The sequence below is a fragment of the Mytilus edulis genome, chromosome 1, assembly GCF_963676685.1.
Source record: "Mytilus edulis chromosome 1, xbMytEdul2.2, whole genome shotgun sequence".
Lineage (NCBI taxonomy): Eukaryota > Metazoa > Mollusca > Bivalvia > Mytilida > Mytilidae > Mytilus > Mytilus edulis.
In genome coordinates this window covers 37,196,857-37,212,381 of record NC_092344.1, presented here as the reverse complement: position 1 = coordinate 37,212,381, position 15,525 = coordinate 37,196,857, and the positions used below count along the sequence as shown (strand labels likewise).

General features: G+C 33.2%; 1 protein-coding gene across 1 annotated transcript; it reads left to right on the top strand.

The window, feature by feature from the left end:
* The first annotated feature begins 8,982 nt into the window (after positions 1-8,982).
* LOC139482127 (uncharacterized) lies at positions 8,983-15,261 on the top strand. Its single transcript, XM_071265815.1, has 6 exons — positions 8,983-9,050; positions 10,346-10,468; positions 10,802-12,485; positions 13,076-13,250; positions 13,859-13,988; positions 14,390-15,261. The coding sequence occupies exons 2-6, from the start codon at positions 10,378-10,380 to the stop codon at positions 14,749-14,751; spliced, it is 2,442 nt and encodes an 813-aa protein (XP_071121916.1). The 5' UTR covers positions 8,983-9,050; positions 10,346-10,377; the 3' UTR covers positions 14,752-15,261.
* The last annotated feature ends 264 nt before the right edge of the window (positions 15,262-15,525 follow it).

The window sequence follows — 15,525 nt, the reverse complement described above, 5'->3', positions numbered from 1 at the left end:
TAGGTCTAGTTTATGGCGAAACCACTAGTACTAGTAAGTCAATGATATTTGACATGCAGTTGTATTAGTAGTGGCACATCTCATAATGACATGAAGATTATTTGGCCCCTGCCCCCTCAGTTATGTTCTTTTGACTTTGAAACTTTTGCTTCGTTTTCATGCATTAGTTTGTGATTAAGTAGTTTATGGTTGAACTACAAGTGGTAGGTCAATAATATTTTGTATGCAGTTGTATTAGCATCGGCACATCTCAATACCATGGAGATTATTTGACACTCCCCCCTCTGTTGTGGTTTATTCACTTTGAAACTGTGCTTAGTTTACATGTATTAGTTTGCGTTTAGGTAAAGGGAATTTCTGATGATAAGTCGATAGTATTTGGTATGCAGCATTGGTTTAAGCATTTGCACATCTCATCTTCATGGAGATTGTTGAGCCATGTACCTTCAGTCATTGTTCATTGACTTTGAATAATTGCAAAACTTACATGTTAAACTGTTGCTATTTTAATTCCAACACTTATTATTGAAATATCAAAAATGCGAGACATATCTCTGTGATCACAGTTTTTTATACGACCGCAAATTTTGAAAAAATTTTCGTCGTATATTGCTATCACGTTGGCGTCGGCGTCGTCGTCGTCGTCGTCGTCCGGCGTCCGAATACTTTTAGTTTTCGCACTCTAACTTTAGTAAAAGTGAATGGAAATCTATGAAATTTTAACACAAGGTTTATGACCACAAAAGGAAGGTTGGTATTGATTTTGGGAGTTTTGGTCCCAACATTTTAGGAATTAGGGGCCAAAAAGGGCCCAAATAAGCATTTTCTTGGTTTTCGCACTATAACTTTAGTTTAAGTTAATAGAAATCTATGAAATTTTGACACAAGGTTTATGACCACAAAAGAACGGTTGGGATTGATTTTGGGAGTTTTGGTCTCAACAGTTTAGGAATTAGGGGCCAAAAAAGGGCCCAAATAAGCATTATTCTTGGTTTTCGCACAATAACATTAGTTTAAGTAAATAGAAATCAAGGAAATTTAAACACAATGTTAATGACTACAAAAGGAAGGTTGGTATTGATTTTGGGAGTTTAGGTCCCAACAGTTTAGGAATTAGGGGCCAAAAAGGGACCCAAATAAGCATTTTTCTTGGTTTTCGCACCATAACGTTAGTATAAGTAAATAGAAATCTATGAAATTTAAACACAAGGTTTATGACCATAAAAGAAAGGTTGGGTTTGATTTTGGGAGTTTTGGTCCCAACATAATAAGGGGCCCAAAGGGTCCAAAATTAAACTTTTGTTTGATTTCATCAAAATTGAATAATTGGGGTTCTTTGATATGCTGAATCTAACTGTCATGACTGTGTATGTAGATTCTTAACTTTTGGTCCCGTTTTCAAATTGGTCTACATTAAGGTCCAAAGGGTCCAAAATTAAACTTAGTTTGATTTTGACAAAAAATGAATCAGTTAGGTTCTTTGATATGCTGAATCTAAAAATGTACTTAGATTCTTGATTATTGGCCCAGTTTTCAAGTTGGTCCAAATCGGGGTCCAAAATTAAACTTTGTTTGATTTCATCAAAAATTGAATAAATGGGGTTCTTTGATATTCCAAATCTAACTGTGTATGTAGATTCTTCATTTTTGGTCCTGTTTTCAAATTGGTCTACACTAAAGTCCAAAGGGTCCAAAATTAAACTTAGTCTGATTTTAACAAAAATTGAAATCTTGAAGTTCTTTGATATGCTGAATCCAAAAATGTACTTAGATTTTTTATTATGGGCCCAGTTTTCAAGTTGGTCCAAATCAGGATCTAAAATTATTATATTAAGTATTGTGTAATAGCAAGTCTTTTCAATTGCACAGTATTGCACAATGGCAAGAAATATCTAATTGCACAATATTGTGAAATATCAAATTTTTTTTTTAATTAGAGTTATCTTTCTTTGTCCAGAATAGTAAGCAAGAAATATCTAATTGCAAAATATTGTGCAATAGCAAGCTTTTTTTTTAATTGGAGTTATCTTTCTTTGTCCAGAATCAACTTAAATCTTTGTTATATACAATATACAATGTATATTCATTTTTTACTACCAACTGATAAATTAAAATAATCTTTACCATTCAGTGATAACAAGCAGTTTTTTTACATCTTAATATTTTATGATGTATTTAAATGAGTAGTTATTGTTGCAAACTCCATTAGAAATTTTAATTGAGATTAGTTTTGGAATAAGGGAAAGGGGGATGTGATTAAAAAAATTGGGTTCAATTTTTCTCATTTGAAATTTCATAAATAAAAAAGAAAATTTCTTCAAACATTTTTTTTGAGAGGATTAATATTCAACAGCATAGTGAATTGCTCTAAGAGAAACAAAAATTTTAAGTTCATTAGAACACATTCATTCTGTGTCAGAAACCTATGCTGTGTCAACTATTTAATCACAATCCAAATTTAGAGCTGAATCCAGCTTGAATGTTGTGTCCATACTTGCCCTAACCGTTCAGGGTTCAACCTCTGCGGTCGTATAAAGCTACGCCCTGCGGAGCATCTGGTTGTGTTTTGATCTGTATTTTCTTATACTGTATGATGTAGGTCTACTATATTTAGTGTATGGAAATATTGTAAGGTGTACATGTCTAGCTGGCTGGTGTCATCTGACCTTGACCTCATTTTCATGGTTCAGTGTTCAACATTAAGTTTGTGAGTTTTTTTCAAATACCATATGCAATAAGTCAACTATATTTGGTGTATGGAAATATTTTATGATGTCAGTCCCGCAGGTTTTATTTGACATTGACCTCAAATTCCGGTTCATTGCTCAGTGTTAAGTTTTCTTGTTTTGGTCTGTTTTTCTTAGACCTTTAGCACTAGGTCTGACAACTATTTATGGTGATTAGAAGGATTGTTCATGTCTGACTGGCATGGTTCATCTGACCTCGATCTCATTTTCATGGTTCGTTGGTCAATGTGTAATTTTCTGGGTTAAATCGGTTTCTAAGAAACTATAAGCAATAGGTCAACTTTATTTAGTGTATTGAATGATTGTAAGGTGTGCATGTATTTCTGGTTTGAATATATGATTTTGACCTCATTTTCTTGGATCATGTTAAGTTTATGTGATAGTTGTGGTAAAGCTTTATATTTAGGGCTATCTACGTAATATTAATGGTAAATAAAGAAGGCGAGACATTTCAGCGTGTACACTCTTGTTTAAAAAAAACGAAGGGGAACACTGGCAAAATATGTGCAATTTGGGTACCATCACGTAAAATGAAAAAAAAAAACAGGTAAGAGAAAACAAAACAGCAATCTAGATAAAGTAAAGATCTCTGATTACGTTATCCTTATATATAAGAGCAGGCGTTGCAGAGATGAAATTGAAATTTAATCCGATTTAAAAAACAGCACCAAGACAAAAATAAATTAAAAACAAAAACACACAAGATACGAAGATGGTTTCAAAAGAGGGACGAAAGATACCAAAGGGACAGTCAAACTCATAAATCTAAAACAAACTGACAACGCCATGGCTAAAAATGAAAAAGACAAACAGAAAAACAATAGTACACATGACACAACATAGAAAACTAAAGAATAAACAACACGAACCCCACCAAAAACTAGGGGTGATTTCAGGTGCTCCGGAAGGGTAAGCAGATCCTGCTCCACATGTGTCACCCGTCGTGTTGCTTATGTGATTACAAATCCGGTAAATAGTTTAATTCGGTAGGTCACATTCATGAAAGGGAAGGGGATTGTAGTTACGACGTAAGGAACATATCCAATATCATTTGTGAAACGGTTATTCCATAACGGTCAACCAACTCGTGATGGCGTCCGTAAAATTTACGAAGGGATGATTTCAACTTTACCATTTGGAACTCTTGGTTTAATAGCTTCCTTGTGAGCAGTAACCCTCTATCAAGAAAATCAAGATAGGAAATGCAAGCACGGGAATATCGTATCAATTGGGAGATATATACCCCGTATGCAGGTGCTGCTGGAATGTTGCTACTTAGAAATGGAAAGTTCACAATTGGAAAGCTGAAATCATCTCTTTTGTCGTAAATTTTTGTTTGCAACCGACCCTCATTGTCAATTTCTAGATGTAAGTCAAGATATGAAGCCGACTTAACTGTATCTGTAGTATCCTTTATCTCCAATTCGATGGGATAGATGCGTTCCACATAGTCACCAAATTTTGAATTGTTTAGTGAAAGAACGTCATCTATATAGCGGAAAGTAGAGTTAAAGGATATTGCTAACTTCTTATCTTTCTTCCTAAGAAGTTCCTGCATGAAGTCAGCCTCATAATAATAAAGAAACAAGTCGGCAAGTAGAGGGGCACAGTTTGTTCCCATTGGGATGCCGACAGTCTGTTGAAAAACACGTCCTCCGAACGTTACAAATATGTTGTCAATCAAGAAATCAAGCATCTTGATAATATCGGTTTCAGAGAATTTTTTGTTTGAATCAGAGTGATTCTTTACAAAGTATGATTTATTCCTCCCTAAGACAAGATACCTGTATCTACATTGACCTTTTTTTTTTTATGAAGCAAAGTAATACCAACTCTTTCAATTTGTCTTTTAGTTTGGAATGTGGAATACTTGTGTAAAGAGTAGAAAAGTCAAATGTTTTAATACTGTTACAAGATGAAAGAGAGTTAAATTGTATGTACTCTAAAAGATCTTTGGAATTTTTAAGTATCCACATCTGATTCACGCCACCTCTAGAATAGCCAGTTTCACAATAACTTTGAGGCTGTCTTTGATTGCTGATAAAATAGATGTTAATAATTTTAGAAAGAGGTTTCGTGGAGCACTTGGAAGACCCAGTTTGTAAGGACTCTTTGGTAAGTGTCGTGAGGGTATATGTTGAGTTTCCAAGTGTACAGGAATTGACCACCAGTTCCTTCTAAAACTACTAGACCTCGTACCTTCCCATATCTCGTTTTAAAATAATTGGTGACCATATATCTGTAACACCTGTCCACCCTTGGGTAAACCATGTATAGCTTGAATCATGATTTAAACATATCAATTCATGTGTTGTTTCTGTTTCTTTGTTCGGCGAGTGTCTATCTCTTTCTGAATTTATCTTTACCAGAAAAGCTCACAACAAAACATCGGAAAAACAAGGATGTAAAAATTCTTGAATACGTGTGGAGCTTTTTGACCAAAAAGAAATAAAAAATGAAATGCAAAATTAATTTGAGGTGAACTTTGCCTGACGGTGAGTTGAAGCCTCACTTTTTAAATAATTTCTTAAAAAAACACCATAAAATTTATTTCCATACACCAAAGATAGAAGACCGATTGTATATAGTATTAGAAAAAGAAAAGAAAACTTACAAACTTAATTTTGACCACTGAACCATAAAAATGAGGTCAAGTTTAGATGATACCTGCCAGTTGGACATGGACACCTTGCCATCATTCCGTACAGTAGACCTATTGCATTCAGTATAAGAAAAACAGACCAAAACACAAAAACGTAACTATAACTATGAGGTCAAGGTCAGATGACACCTGCGAAATGGCCATGTACACCGTGCAATCCTTCCATACACCAAATATACTAGACCTATTGGTTATAATATTTGAGATATGGACTTGACCACCAAAACTTAACCTTGTTCACTGATCCATGAAATGAGGTCGGGGTCAAGTGAAAACTGTCTGACAGACATGAGGACCTTGCAAGGTACGCACATACCGAATATAGTTATCCTATTACTCATAATAAGAGAGAAATTAACATTACTAAAAATCTTAATTTTTTTTCTCCAAGTAGTCACTGAACCATGAAAATGAGGTCAAGGACAATGGCCATGTGACAGACAGAAAATAATTCATCTATATACAAAGTATGCAAGTTCCAGGTCTTTAACGTTTTAAATTATAAAGCTTTTAAAAAGTTAGCTAACGCTGCTGTCGCCGCCGAATCACTATCCCTATGTCCAGCGTTCTGCAAAAGTCACAGGCTCGACAAAACTGGTCATACGTCCCATTTGAGTTTATATTGTTCATATATTCTTATTTACTGCAGCTGTACATATTTCATTTTTTAAAAGGTAAAATCACAAAAATACTGAACTCCGAGGAAAATTTAAAAAGGAAAGTCCCTAGTCAAACGGTAAAACCTAAAGCTTATACACATCAAACGAATGGAGTACAACTGTCATATTCCTGACTTGGTACAAGCATTTTCTTATATTGAAAATAGTGGATTAAACCTGGTTTTAAAGATGGCTAAACCTCTCACTTGTATGACAGTTGCTTCAAATTTCTTTACATTGACAAAGATGTGTGAACAAAACAAACAGACATAATAGATAAAAACGTTAAAAAATGGGGAACAGCAGTCAAAATCTGTTATAATCTAAATCACTATAATAACAAACTAATATGTAACAAATCAAGAACCATATAAAGGCATATAGACATAGCACATTAACAAAAATGAAAGACAAGAATACAAACATGTATTACAATAGCACACTAACGGTAGACATAAGTACAGATCAACGTCATATGTATCAAAGAAACACCAAAAAGGCATAAAGACAAAGACCCATTAGCAAAAATGAAAGAGAAGAGTACGAAAATAATCATAGAACAATAATACAATGACGGAGTGTACAAGTACCGAGCCATGTCAAATGTTTATATCAATAAAAAAAGACTTAACAAAACATAACACGTTATTAACATGATAAATAAAGGCAACAGTAGTGGATCAGTAGTATACCGCTGTTGGAAAGTCATAAATCGATTGAGACAAAAAAAAATATTAGGGTTACAAACTAAAACAGTGGAAAACACTTCAACTATAAGATGAAAACAACGAAACAGCAGAAACACTGAAGTGAACAAAAAATAAACGACAATGCTACACACAACGAACTATGCGATAACAACTGCCATTTTTCTTAAGTGGTACAGAATATTGTAAAAAAAAATTGGTGGGTTGAACCTGGTTTTGTGGCTAGCCAAACCTCGCACTTTTATGGCAATGTTAAATATAACACTTAAATGACACCATTATATGGCAGGAATACACTTCAAATAAATGCAAGAACATTCAGGACAGATAAGTACACAAATAAACAATACAATAGTACTTTTCGACATGCTAAGTACAGAATAAAACAAACACGTAAAACAACATAGGCTAGCACACAAAACAGCACAACAGAATCACGAGCTGTCTTTCACACGCCTGGGTCGACGCCAGAAAAGTGACGTTAAAGGTAAATTTCTAAAAAAAAAAAATTTATACTGTTCAAGATTAGGATTGTAACAATGTCATTTGATGTATTTTATAACAATTACAAGAATATTAATATTGAATTGTGTTAGTAATTAGATAATTCATTGAAATCATAGAAATGAACTGGGTGATTAATTATTTTTACTTTTACATACCAATAGAAAATAGGGTAGAATTACAACTACAAACGATAAAACATTTAACACTATCCGTTCAGAATTACAAATACAACATCATGACTAAATACTAAGTAAATGAATGTTGGATAACAAGTACCGTGACACGTCTTAATTATAGCAATGCGAATTCGCACTCAGCAAAAAAGTCATAATCAGGAATAGGTCATGTTCAAAATGTTGATAAACAACGTCAGTACCCAGAATCTATACTTCAAGACCATCGTGTATTATTTGTGAAGTTGATAAGGATTATTTATCAACAAGGTTTGGTACCTTCCGATGAGATTTTTTTTAGAAAAATGACGAGACGTTCTTTGACATACCCCTGGTTTATCAACATTTTCATTTAGCAAAATCAGCCTTTTGAGACTAAACAATTTGTATTTGTATGATTTGACCTTATGCACGTCTTTCAACATAGATAAGTATATGTCGCTATGCACAAAACTTTTACAGTGTATATCAACAGATAAAATATTCACTGGATACCGTAAAATATGTGAAAACGTCACCATGCGACGTCCACAAAAAGTCATCTTTTAAAAATGTGTTAATAAAATATGTCACTAGCATTCATTTCTTAAAAAATGAATAGTATACATGGACTAATGTCAAATTGTTCTTAATATTTGAATTAAAAAATTAAAACATCTATTATACGATTTTTAAGGATGTTATTTATGTATGGATCGAATTTTGGCACTCCTCATTACAGAATCATGGATTGTTTGTAGGTGAGTTTAAACCCATTTTTTCTATATATGATTCAATGTGGATTAAAAAAATTAAATTAACGGAACTTTACGATAAATAATGATACATCTATAAGATAAACCTAGAATGTAAACTATTGTCTGGATCACTTTTGTGTGTTTGTGCTGTATTTCTGTCAAGAAGTGATATTATTTAACATTGCCATATAAGCAGGAGGTTTGGCTAGCTATAAAACCAGATTCAACCCACCAGTTTGTTCTTAAAATGTCCTAGACCAAGTCGGGAATTCTGCAGTTGTTATCCAAATAGTTCGTTTCTATTCTATGTATGTTGGCATTTGTTTTTGTTGCACTTCATTGTTTCTGTTGTTCCTTTGTTTTTCTCTTATATATAGTTGATGTGTTTCCCTCGGTTTTAGTTTGTTACCCTAGATTTGGTTTTCTCCCTAGATTTAGTTTTCTCTCAATCGATTTATGACATTTCAACACCGGTATAATACTGTTGCCTTTATCTATTTATAAGCAATAGTAAGTGAGAAAACTATCAAAATAGGTACAATCGTGAACTCTCACGTCGTATATTTCACAAATGCTTAACATCAAAGCCGTAAAACTCGATAAGTGTTGTTTTGTTTTATTTCTTATTATGCATTTTGTAAGAAATATGGTTGTCTATAATCTTATTGCACATATTTCTTCTACTTCATATCTCTTTCTAACCACAGAATCAAGTGACTTTGCTAAAGTTAGATTAAGTTTAATATGTGATAGATACCAGTTTGAATAAGCGTTAGCTCCCTTTAAAATCGTTTGGCAACTGAGATATGTAAACTTCCGGTAAAATAGTACTCTACGAAACAAACTACAATAATACAGGTACGAATGATTTTCATAGCTATCTCTCATATATTTCAAAACTAAAATGACATAACGTAAACAACAAAAGAAAGTACTTATATTTTCTTATGTGTAATTGATGTCAGTAAACAGATTAATTCAGTTGATATATTTAATAGTATGTTTATAATTTGTATCTGTTTATTTGTATTGTATGTGTCGAGTTAAACACCAATGTCATTACAATTTATAGATGATTATCTCCGTGTTAAATTAATAGTACATGTTATTTGTATTCTTTTGTATATAGTCTAAATTAAAATTTCGTTCTTTCTATAACTATGTATATTATCGAAAGCAAATAATTATTGTTATCAAGTATATATGTTAAATACGCATTAGATATAATGATTACCATCCGGATATTTCACATTGTTTTATGGATGAATAGGCGTAGGATGATAATCCAATACACAGGTCTCTCTATTATATTTTTGTGTTTTTTGTTCTTCTTCTTCCAGGTAAGAAACATGATTCAAAGCTGAATGTTATTGTTTCCGCGCTAAAACTTTACGCAGTGTCGGGCAACACAGAAAGTCTTCTCTTGCCTATTTACAAATAACATTTAAAACGTTCGCAAAAATATACAATTAAAATTATTTACAACTGGTAAATTTTTGTTTTGTTTTTTTATACATTGCAATATTTTTGATAATTGTTTTCATTATTGCCGTTTCTGTTGTTTTCATATATTAACTTGTTTATACCTTATTTAAACAAATTCAATCATTTCAATTATCATTGGATTGACATTAACATTTTAAATGATATTGGCTAGCTCAGACTGGTTACTCAACATTATATAATACAATATTTTAAATATTCAACACCGTGACTTATACTGTATGTGTTTGTCCTTTTGAGGACGGAATTTAACAGCTTTGTATTGAAACCATTGTTTAATAAACATATATGTCAATTAAAGATAAACCACTGAAATAAAACAGTTGGCCCTCTTTTATATAGGTTGGCATGATTCATAATACCTTTACTACTGACATTCTAAATAATTCATATTTCTTTATATTAGAATTGTTCTATTAAATTAAAATACCGTAAAAAATACACTGTGGGATTTCTGTATATTACAAATACATGAATTAACGCCGAGATAATTATAATCAAATTGCTGATTATTATCAAATCGACGTATCATGTCAATAGATCGGTATTGATAATCAAAAAAGATCAGTACATCACTTAAGATTAAATCAGATTTGAAATCTTCAGAATACGTAGTCCAGATATTCATATTTTCTATATTTTATATTTAGACGCAAATGGCATGGTAACAAGATATTAACTAATGTCGGTCTCTGTTGACCTTGGTGACACCAAAATGGAAACAGAACCAGTGACAGAAGACGATGTACCAAGATTCAAAGAGGGCAGGAAAAGTATGTAGTTACTCGTAATATAAATTAAAAATATACACATAAATCAGATAAGAATTTGACTTTGAAAGCAGATACTTTTGAAAACAACGATATGACAGTTGTAAAGATTCTTGCCCTCTTTTGTAGCGTAAAACATCTATATGTGCGAAGATTAAAACACTGGGCCTTGTATTGTGACGTCATTTCGAATGGCAACGTTTACAAAGTTTTCAATAACGATATAAAACCAATAGATTCATATATTATACCCAAACAAAGATATATAATTAAGACCGAGCATGTATTCAGAATATTTTTTATCAATAGCTGCATACAATCATTGTGTTGTTTTAGGACATCCCAAGGAGGCGGCAAGGGAGGCTACATCGATTAACTTTGATGTGAATCTTACCGAAGCTGCATTTGGACACCTAGAATTACTGGAAATAGTCAATGAATATCCATGCTTGTATTGTGGACCTTTTAAAAGGCGAGGCATCAAACGATATGAAGAGTTTTGGCTTCCACTTGTAGCATCACAGAATGACTTGTTGGCAGCCCCGTTGGATATAGAATGGATATGGCACTGTCATATGTTAGCACCAAAGGCATATATTGCCGACTGTGAACGAATGTTTGGAAAAATAATTGATCATAAGGTATTTAGAATGGACGAACGAGAAATGCGAATGCACAAGTCACAAGAGCTTTGGGAAAAGAGGTATCCAAAGGAACCATTTTTGGTAGATATACCTGACGCAGATGCATATGCTGAAAACTATGGACCCGATATAGATCAGAGCTTATGCACACATTCTTCGCGACTAGGATACAACATTGAATCTGCAACCTGTCGACAGGGTAAATTCTTTCACAACGTGAGCCTGCCACACTATCGTGACAAAAAATATATGCGACTTGCATTTGAAAGGTACCAGAAGTTTCTATATCTAAAACAATGTACAGAAAAGACGTTCTTAGTGCCTTGCTATGACATTGATTTGATATGGCATACACATCAACTGCATCCTATCAAATACAAAGAAGACACACAAAGAGTTCTTGGTAAACTACTGCCTCATGATGACAATACCACAGATAGATCAGATGGATCAAAACTGTCTATTTCATATAAAATAACCGGGAAACTATGGCATGAATTGTATGGTGAAAATTATCAGTATCCTGGTGCGATGTACAGAGGTGAGACATCACGTGGCAGATATAAGCAAGCATCGGTTGCAGTACCTTCCGAAGTTCAACAAAAACCAGTCATAGTAACTTTTGATTTTATGGCACTAGAAAAAGGAAAAGATGGGACCCCAGTGAAACAGTACCAGGTAGATGTCTTTATGGATTTCAAGGATGACCAAAAAAGAGCATATGACAATGGACGTAAACTTTTGATGTCGCTACAGGGACCGAATTTAGAATGTATCGCTGGTGAGGCAAGACCCTTTGAATATGACCCAGTTACGCAACACAACCCGTTAGTTATTCGACTAGCCAAATTTAGAAAGGAAGACTTTGAAACAGCCTCAGAAAGTGGATACAGTACAAGATCTGACATGGCTGTTATGAACACTATTGCCGAAAAGGATGAACTGATCATGAACGATCCAGAGGGAAGTATACGTTCCCAAATGATGGCAAGTGCAAGGTCAAAGAAATCGGATAAATCAGATGAAAGTATATCTGGTTCGTCAGGTTTTAGCAGTTGCGATGACTTTATGAGTGAAAAATCGCAGGAATCTTTCCTTGAAGCTCAACTAGAATTAAATGGGATTGGAGACTGGGTTAGTTCGACTCAAAAAATGTTCCAAGAAACAATTAGTTACGAGGATTCATCTGGAGGACACTACATGTTGTATCTTAGTGGAAGAATAGAGGATAGAAGTGACTTGTGCCATTTTGTTTTGGTTTCAGAGGAATTCGAGACAATGATTTATCCAAAAGATTTATCACAAATAAAAATTCCTGAATATACGATATATGACCCACAGGAAAACTGCCGTGTTTGCTACTTTGCTGATCAAAAGTAAGTTGGCCAAAAGTTTCACTCAGAAGCTTACTCTGTTTTTTTTAATTTGTGCTGGCTTGAATTTGGAAAATAATTCAATGATTTTGAAAATAGAAATTTAATGGAGGATGCCTTCAAGGCTGAAAAGGTATAATGTACCGACACACCTGTTGTTCTTTCTTTAAATATGTCATGATGTTTCTGTTAATTTTTGTCTCATCCATCTTATGTACAAAGTAAAATGGTTTGTAGGGTTGGAAGAATTTCTAGTTCATTGTAGTAAGCCAACGTATTATTCTTGCAAGTTTTCTTCCAAACAAGCATACACCATCAACCCCTGTATCATTAAGCTCAGCCACGAAATACTGGCAGTTTTTCATTAAGACATATATATGGGGCGATTTGGGGCGATTTTCGATCTTTACTACTACGAATATCTCCTTTTTTGTTAAAGTACTTCAAATATTATTGATACATCTTTAATGTAACCGTAAGTAACGGTACGGATACCCTGATAGGCAATACAGAAATGAAAATAAGTTTTCAGATTTCAAACATTTATTAATATGTTTTATTAAAATACATAAATATGTTTGTGTTTCTTGTAGAATGAGGGACGACAAGAATGGTCTTAGTTTTACATGTCGAGTAATGCATTCGCCATTGCATACTGTATCAGCTGTTCAGATCTATCATGGTGAAGAGATTCTCCAAGATGAAATAGTCAAACCAATTGTTACTATCAGACTTGTAGATTCTCAACAACTGCCCTTGCCATCTATGGTATGTCCAATTCCTTATATATCTTTCTCCTTCGCTATTTCTTTGTGGGTGTCATTATAATGAATGTCTTTGTGTGATTTCATTTGGTGACACTCAATAAACAACGCCTGTTTTAATACTGCATATTCGCATGATTCTAACGAATCCATAGCTAGGGTCTTCCATTCTGTACAAACTAAATGTATTCCCATTGGAACCAAATACAGCCTTCGTATGGCCGGCTTGTGCCTTTATTGAAAAAGAGTGATTCCTACTACGAGATTCTTAAGAAGAATAGAAAAAAATATATCATTTTCCGTTAACTACACGTTCTGCTATAAAGATTCCATTCGTTCGGTGTATTCGAGCTTTTAATTAAGGACTTTCCGATTAAAAATTTCCTTGGAGTTCGGTATTTTAACTTTTTGCACAAACTCAAAATATATATAAGGTGTGTTAAATTCTACAAAACATAGTACCTATTGTTGATTTTTGTACGCATACAATTTACATATGTTTATATGCGAGTAAACTCATCATTTTTATTTTCATTTCATTTACTAGTATACTAATATATTATTTATTTATATTTATTTTGCATAAGAATTTATCATTAAGGTTTTTTCTAGGTGTTTAATGGTGCAAAGCCTTGTCTAACACTTGATCCAAGGTACAAAGAAAGAGGCGTGCTCATTCAGGACAATGACGGGGATTGGGCAATAGTTGTTGGTTCTTGGTTTGTTACAGATGACCAACCAGGTATTTAGCATTTTGAAAGTAGCCCTTTTGAAAATTTTAAAATATGGCCTATTGAATCATGTATGATTTTAAAGGCGTTCAGGTCTTTTACTAACATATGATAATATATCGAGTGAGTTTATTTAAAACGCCATTTTGATGAACTTTTGTAAATTAGAAACAAAGGACCATTATGATAATATACTGAGTAAATGACACGATGTTTTGTTCACGTAAATTACAGGGGAAAGCTTTTCATTGTTAATAAGAATAAAATATAAGATGCAGTGCATTGATAACTTTCAATCTATAATTGAAAGTTCTCTGATTTCACCTATTTTAAAAAGATTGTGATCATTTTAAAACTTAAATTTTTTGGTCTTGTTCGGTAAGCAAGATTTTATTTCTGTTTGTCTTTTCAGGAACTCTTCGCTTTAAGTTATATAAATGCAGTAGTGGGATTATCAAAACATTGATGCTACGATACGAGGAGCATCAATGCAAAATAACAATTGAATCCTGTACAATTGACTTTCAAAATGGCCGACTCGAGATTGATGCCAAGTCAGACGAGTTGGTACAGAATATCGGACTTGCTTTTGCGATTGCCATCTTGCATGTACTCTGTGTACCTCGTCCTGACACCTGGAAACCTGGTGAACCTGTCGTTACACCAAAAACAAAACACGTCTTTACAGACTCAATGTTGTTTGCTCATGGTGTTGGGTTAGATGTTGTTACTCCATCAAATCATTTTAGAGAAAAACGCAGACAGAAGAAATAAATTAGTCGTATTACTAACAACTCGCTGTTAGTATGTGTATGCAACTTCAAAACAAATGAATGCCAATCCTGTTTGAGGGATACTGGAGTTCAATTTAGGTTTACTGTGATTGAAAAGGAGTTTATGTTCATAATTTCTTTCAAATACATTCGTGGTTTTTAGGTTAGATTTATTTCATAACAAAATTATATCCATATATATTTTTGGAAATGAATCTGATATACAACAACCTTAAAGGATATTTTTTCATTGATAATTGTCATATTCTCAAAGACGATTAGAACTAGTTCATTTAATTCTTTGTATTTCCCAAAGGTTGCTACAACGAAGATAGCAGTTTTAAGAATCATCAAGGAAAATCAAAGCAGTTTCGTTATGAATCATCAAGTAAAATCAAAGCTTTTCATAGAAATTTAAGTGTGTCGGTATAGGAGTTACTTAGTTTTGTTTGTCTTTTATTTACTTCTTGGTGTGAATCATTTTTGGAAAAGATAAAGCTTACCATCCAAACACGAATAAGCAACATAGTAATACCAGACTTTGGTAAATCATTGATATTATGAATCAACAAAGTTGAGGGGACAAATGAAGTACATGTGATGAAGGTGTGTAAACAAACAGTTTTATATTATGATTTGACATAATGAACCATAAATATAAAGCAACATTATCTCTCTCTTATACTAAAGTCAAATCATAAAAATACTGAACTCAAAGGAAAATCAAATCGGAAAGTCCCTAATCACATGGCAAAATCAGATGACGAAACACATC

What these genes read in the sequence shown, in the direction of transcription:
- LOC139482127 (XM_071265815.1), top strand. Translation starts at nt 10,378, where the DNA reads ATGTCGGTCTCTGTTGACCTTGGTGACACCAAAATGGAAACAGAACCA. An exon ending in AACTGCCCTTGCCATCTATG is followed by an intron (nt 13,251 to 13,858) that starts GTATGTCCAATT and finishes GGTTTTTTCTAG; the next exon opens with GTGTTTAATGGTGCAAAGCC. An exon ending in TGTTACAGATGACCAACCAG is followed by an intron (nt 13,989 to 14,389) that starts GTATTTAGCATT and finishes TTGTCTTTTCAG; the next exon opens with GAACTCTTCGCTTTAAGTTA.